The 6,898-nt window shown below is 37.1% G+C and overlaps 1 protein-coding gene across 1 annotated transcript; it reads left to right on the top strand.

Moving 5' to 3' along the window:
- The first annotated feature begins 2,182 nt into the window (after nt 1–2,182).
- Nucleotides 2,183–6,337, top strand: LOC130563038 (coiled-coil domain-containing protein 106-like). Its single transcript, XM_057348440.1, has 7 exons — nt 2,183–3,269; nt 3,878–3,940; nt 4,497–4,565; nt 4,788–4,846; nt 5,035–5,173; nt 5,276–5,500; nt 5,703–6,337. The coding sequence occupies exons 1-7, from the start codon at nt 3,221–3,223 to the stop codon at nt 6,014–6,016; spliced, it is 918 nt and encodes a 305-aa protein (XP_057204423.1). The 5' UTR covers nt 2,183–3,220; the 3' UTR covers nt 6,017–6,337.
- The last annotated feature ends 561 nt before the right edge of the window (nt 6,338–6,898 follow it).

The following is a 6,898-nucleotide window of genomic DNA, read 5'->3' on the forward strand; positions in this document are numbered from 1 at the left end:
ACATACACTTTAGTTCTTGTAAATGTCCAGTAAGGACCCATCATCTTTTTTCTTTAGGATAACAGAGAAACTAACAGGGGAACTGATACCGAATGTCCTTCAATAAACGACCAAGTAATCCTTTCTTGTGCTTGTTTCCAAGCCAGTAGGTCCATTCTATCACTGCAAGATGCTCTTTCAAAAGCGTGGCAGTTCGGTTTCCCCTCAATCGCCAAATTATGGATTTGCATGTTAACCATGCCCTCTCCAAGTGCTGAGTGTGAGCTCCACTAACAGGATCTACAAACCACCTTGAATGATTTACTGTAAAATGCCTGTAGCCCAAATTGGTGAGAGCACCCCTATATGCTCTCCACTCATCACTAATGATTAATGTGCCAGGCCTCACATGCTTCAACACTACAGGAATCAGATGGTGGCGGGACCGTTTCTTCACAAGCCTCAGGATAGGTCTTCTATGATGTTCTTTCACTCCAAGCATTCCAAAAACCCACTTTTTGCATCTCCAGGTGTTGGATATTCTCCCACGAGCATACTGTAAAAACAACCTTTTTTTAACATCTGACACTTTAATTCACCATCGATATCATATTAGTCATATAGCCTGACCCTAAGGACTATTTTCATATTGGCATAATGCATTTCTATGGCCAATTACAAGCACAGTGACATTTTATATATATATTTATTTAATAATTTGAAACATAACTAATGTTGATAAAACCAAAAACACAAATTAGCTTCTATCCATTTGATTCAAGGCACACAAAAATAGGGCCCCAAGTCTGTTCAGCTTACTATTTGTATTTGAGCAGGCAAATTGAAAACTGGGACAAACAAAACAAGATAGTTTCATCTTAATCCTTACAGCATACCTTTCGTTTATGGCGGAAGTTGCTCTCGTCGATGACAACAGACTCCATTTCACCTCCAAGGCGTTTCCCTGTTTTATTTTCATATTGCCTCATTGCATGTCTGCACACTCTTCTTAAACAGGATGCCATCTTTGTCAGTGTTGCTGAGCTTTTAGCTATGCCATCTGCCTTCATATCAACCTGCCTTATTCGCAAGCCTTGAGAAAACCTGACAAATAATCAAATATACATAATAAACATTTACACAGCAGTCCAGAAAGCATAGATATATTATAGACTAAGTAAAAACGTACAGAGTCTGTCATTGACCTAAGTTGTGTCTCAATATATGGACCACTGTTGGACACCACCCTCCACTGCATGCCTACCAGTTTTACTAATCATTCTATTTAGTGAGGTCCAAATATTGTAGGGTTTTGTGGGTTAATCTATGTGTGTAATCAATGTCTACACACACACACACACACACACACAAAGAGAGAGTGATGCGTGTGATATGCTAGGTACAACTGAGTTACTTATCTGATTTGATTACCTGTAAAAAAAAATCATCCATGAAAAAAGGGTGCATCTTGACTTCTCAAAGATTGATCCTGATCGGACAGTCTTGGTGGTTTTTTTGCCTCTGTGGCTATTGTGTCGGCATACCCTTAAGGAAATCAAAATGAAAAACTAATTATGTATACAGACTACTAAGCCTTCAAAGAACAAAAGAATATTTGTTGAGCAAATAAAGGGTATGGACATGTTGTTACTTTACCACGTGAACACGGAGCGCGCCCCAGTGGGTGGCAAAACACTCAAATATCAGGAAAAGCAATTTCGCGCAACATTTCAGTGTCCAGGAATATCCTGATATCTTGGGAAGTCTTAAGGATCGCCGTTGAGTCCAGCTGCTTATAATTTCGGCAAATAATTGCATGTTTTAGCCCCGGTTTCTTTGTTTCGCCTCAGCCATTTTGCTGGGTGTTTTACCACCCAGGGAAGCGTGTCCCAGGGCGTGTTCCGACATGTTCAAGACATCAATGCATACCCTCTATATAAGTTCAATATACAGTAAAACTGTATGATGTTTAAGTTTGTTGAAGGCTTGACATTTTTTAGGAAAAAAAATACTGCAGTATTTTTGTTGATTACAGAACTCTTTTTTTTCTCGATAATTCAAAAGCCACAGTATATGAAAACCTATTGGGTTTTTGTAAAGGGAACCAGTGTAATGCAATTGGCATACAGAGTGATGCCATACTCACTCTATTAAAAAGTGAGTATAGGGATGATAATATAAACATAACATTATAATAAAAAGTAGTATATATTAAATATACACATTTAAGTTGTATACTTTGTTGTATTGGTTTCTTTGTGAAACAACTTTTACCACAGCTAGCTACTTTCTTGCTAGAAAATGTTAGAGAGCATATAACTTATAATCTTTGCATTCAGTACCGAAAAAATAACAGCATCAAATTATTTCAAAGTTCAAACTGCTGAACATAATCGTTATTAATTGTCTGTCAAAATTGCATGCATGTACAGTATCAACTTAACCATGCACAGAACTTACCATCTGTAGATGTCTGCTGAGTTGTCTTTCTTCTTTAACTTCATATTGTTCTGACACAACCTGCATCTCATTCTTTTTTTCAACAGCTTCTTTTTCTGTAACCATTTAATTAATTTGACTGTCCTCTTCGTGGTTGGCTTTCCCTCCGTTAAAGACAATATTTTTTTCCCCAAATGCATGATTTTATGTTAGTGGAATTTAGCTTGCGTCATTTTTGTAGGGATTGTGGAATTGAGCGCCAACTTGGTCCTGATTGGTCAGGATACGGCCAACGTGGTCTGAGTGACGCACGCGCATGTGCAAAACTGATCGCCATCCATGGGATTATTAATATCTTTTATTTATTATTTGATTCATATTTAGCTAGACAATTTTACATTCTGATACTTTCGCCACATCGCTCGACAGTACAAGTTGTGGCCTGGACGTGCGCGACTAATCACGTGGTGAGAGAGACATTACTCGCTCACGATCGACACATCTCTAGTAGACATAATGCTTCCAAACAGAAACGTTGTAAAATTTCTTAATGACATTAAATTGTTTGGAGCCCGCTTTACACTGACAGAGATATCGTACTTTGATAATACACTGGAAATTCAGGCACCAAATGAGTTCCTTTTGGAAATGAGCATCGGTACGAGAAAAACTTCTACAGTCATACGACATGAACCAGTAAGCAGCGAGGAGGATGCGGGAGAGGGCAAGGAGTGCGCCAAATCCAAAGTCACACATCGACGAGGTAACGAATACTTTGCTCACATTGTGATAGCAGCTTAACATGGACTCTGTGGGTATGCGAAGAGGCAAAAGAAAGGCGAATGACATTGGTAGGTGGACTGGCAACCTCAAATGTGTCAATATTGATGTACGTGTATGCATTAAGTTTTGTCAAATTTAAGTTCTTAATAGCCAGGCAACAGGCTTCTACCGGGTAATTGTCTGGCTAACGTTTGCTTTCTTTAATGCCCATCTAATAACAATAAGGATGCAAAAAGTAGACTTTTTACTTAGTTTAATTTTATTTTTCCCTAAACATAGCTTAGCAACGATATCAACAGTAATGGTGTTGATATTTACATATATATTGATTGTTTCGTTCTTAACGCCATTCCAGCATCTAGGGCAATATCAATGGCGAGAACTAGTCGATCTATACACTACACTTTCTATACAGAAGTCGATCCATACAAAAGTGGGGGGAGGGGGCAATTTGCAATCCTCAATCTATCTAACAGGCATGTCTTTGTACCCGGAGATGGAGTTAACCCACGCTGTCGCAGGGAGACCATGCAAACTCCACACACAAGGCTTCCCGTCCCAGGCGGGGTTCGAAAAATATTGCTCACCAAAAAATATAAAATTATGAATTTATTAGGCATGTTATAAGTTGCTGTTTTGATATCGTTCTCCTCATTTTCTCCAATCTTCCACCCAGACCCATCTGTGCAACAGTTTCCACAAGATATGCCACAGAAATCTGTGAAGAAGGGTGGAAAAGGTAACTTACTAAATCATTTTGTCAGCTTTTTTTGTGTGTGCCCAAGGCTCAATGTACTTTTTTGTCTCTCAATGTATTATAAAAATTGAGACAAAAATAATAGTTCTATTTGTAGCAATCTAGAGCATTGCTATAAGGGCATTTCTTGCCCAATAAGAGCTTCAATCATTAACTGTTGAAAAGAACATTTAGTATTGTTTGACTTCATTTAATGTTTCTGATGTGAAAAGTGTTGTTTATTAGCTTACAAGTTTAACAGTCATAGGTGGTTTCTCAGTATTATGGTAGCCTGTGTTAAATTTAGGTAGGTTTATTTATTACCATCCTAAATTTTGCATTAATGTTTAATGAAATTGATAAGATTCAGTAAGTAACCAATAACCTGTGAATAATCAGTCAATTATAAATATTAATTTATGTGTAAAGCAATGGTTGTAATTGCATGAATTTCTACCCCAACGAGTTTACATCCCTGTGTCACAGTGCCACCCACAAATTATGATTTAATGAAAGCCATATCCTCTGTAAATATGTTGTCCTCTCTAATCTTACCCAGGCTTATTTGTGCATAAGCCTCTACAAATTCAACAGAAGATATCTTCAAGGACCGAGAATACTGAGATGGGTATATTTTACATACTGTATATTTTTATATTCAGTGTGGTCTGTGACTTGCATAAGTACAATATTAATTTTTACTTATATTTGCTTTTATATTCAAAGAAGTGACATAAAAATGTCCTTTTTACTAATAGAAATTTTGCTATGAAACCTTGTAAGAGTTGAATGTAATGTTCCTGCCTTTTCTCAGGATTATAATTTTTCATCTGTCATTGAAACTTTACAGTTCTTTCACCTCTGGGCGACACTCCACAGACCTCTGCAGCAAAAAGGGCCAAAGAAATGGCTAAGTATGTTTCACAGTCAACTTAATGTAACAGAACTGAGTATGTGATGTTTTATCTCAGTATTGCTTTTCATGTGCTTTTATGATTCTTTAATAACTTTGCCATTTATCTAAAGATAAAAACGTTTTTATTTTAATGTGTAAATTTGCATAACAATATGTAATTATGACGTATTTATTCATTACAGAAGCCCCCACTCTGCAAACAGCCTTGCAGGAGGCTAAACAAACCATTGAAGGCCAAAAAAGAGAGATTGCTACCTTAAAAGAATGGGTTGATGTACTAAAAGAGGAACGACAATTCCTCCGAGACAGACTTAAAGAGGGTAAAATAGATTTGAGGACATTACTGTTTCAGAATTATTGTCATAACACCATTACCCAATATTATGACTGTCAAACAATTTCTGTACTGTTTGTTTCCACAGCTCTTGCAGTAAGAAGTGACATGGGGGGAGATGTGGCCAGTAAAATGCCACCTAAAGGGCAGGCACATGGAAAGAGGAAACGGGATTCAGATGTAACAGATTCCTCATCCTCTGAATCCACATCTGATTCAACATCTAATTCTGAGGTCTTAGAGGCCAAGAAAACCAAGAAGAAGAAGAAGTCCCGGCCCAAAAAGGCAAAGAAAAAGGTCAAGAAACTAAGAGGTATGCAGTAAAAAAAATGAATCAAGTGTTCCACTTTGCAAGCAGTACACTAAATTCTAATTTTAAATCTAGCTCTGTTTGCAAAGGAAATTTCATGTTTGTTTGGTGTTTAAGGTAATTAAAAATTGTGAATTGTAGTAAAGCTCTATTACTAGACTGGTTTAATTGGATACAACCATTAATGCTTTCTCTTGTCCTACAGTCAAAACCCCTGACGACTCCATCTGCCGCTACAACATGGTATTGGAAAAGATTAAAAAGGAGAACATCAGCAAATCTGAAGCTTATGCGAGGCTTGGGGTAGATAGAAATACTATTGTGTATCAGGCTCCAATTGCAGAACTTGCAGCGGCTAACCCAGATCTCTTTAATACATTGAGGTCCACTTTTAAAAGAAAGGACAGCCTGAAAAGGTTTGCTGAAACTTGCAGGGGTTTTTGTGAACAAGAGCCTACAGCTTCAGCCATTCTGAAAAAGAAAGATGATGGGTCCTTACTGGACATTTACAAGAACTAAAGTGTATGTGTACTGCCGTATGTTTGTTCCATGTTCAGTTTAGTTTTGTTTAGTGTTTTATATTGTTCTGCGTTTATTTCACCTTCAGAAACAAAGCTGTTTGGGAAAGCCTTTTTTATTTTTTTGTTAAACCTTTAACAGCTCTGTGGTTTCGTTTATGTGCCTGTATATGTACTGAATCCATGCTCAGGTTTTACCGGTCACTAATGTTGATTGGCTGGGTTATACTAATTGAAAATAAAGCAGTGAAAGTTAAGATCAACGTCTATTTGTGTCCACAGTACATCGTATGTAAAGGCTTGAAGTTTTGTGTTTATATTCATGTCATTTCACGTTAATCTCATCATTAATAACACATTGCTCATCAGTGTTTCACAGGATCAAGTCACCACTTCAGTTGAGGGGCCACACTCATGATGAAGTCATGATAAGCTAATGATAGTTAATGATAACTACAGTATTTGGATGTCAACAGAATTCATGTGCTAGTCTATGTGCAGTGTTTAGTCAATTTTGGGATCTGCATTTACCTACAGGCATAATCTGCATTTACCTACAGGCAAGACATAATCATGTTTTAATAACATTATTTCTTACAATAATTGATATACTGATCTAACCTTTTAAAAACGTTTTTGTATATTGCTTTAACCATCAGGGGACATTAAAACTGCTAGCAGGTAAAACTTACCCACGAACAATACTTATGGCTAAAAACTTATTTTGTGCATGGGTCATGCCACCATCTTCTCAAAGTAAACTCTAGGGTCATGATTATTTTTATTCATCAACTATGTTTATATCTATTATTTTATGTGCAAGGCTAGTTGAAGCAGGCTACAATAATCACTTTTCTTAACGGTCGGTGAATGTAGGCTAAAC

Source organism: Triplophysa rosa, linkage group LG12 (assembly GCF_024868665.1).
Source record: "Triplophysa rosa linkage group LG12, Trosa_1v2, whole genome shotgun sequence".
NCBI classification, from domain to species: domain Eukaryota; kingdom Metazoa; phylum Chordata; class Actinopteri; order Cypriniformes; family Nemacheilidae; genus Triplophysa; species Triplophysa rosa.

Bases quoted from the DNA above. Each gene is read 5' to 3' on its own strand.
- LOC130563038 (XM_057348440.1), top strand. From the start codon at position 3,221: ATGGACTCTGTGGGTATGCGAAGAGGCAAAAGAAAGGCGAATGACATT. The intron at 4,847-5,034 runs GCTAAGTATGTT...TTATTCATTACA, and splicing joins CAAAAAGGGCCAAAGAAATG to GAAGCCCCCACTCTGCAAAC. The intron at 5,501-5,702 runs GTATGCAGTAAA...CTTGTCCTACAG, and splicing joins AAAGGTCAAGAAACTAAGAG to TCAAAACCCCTGACGACTCC.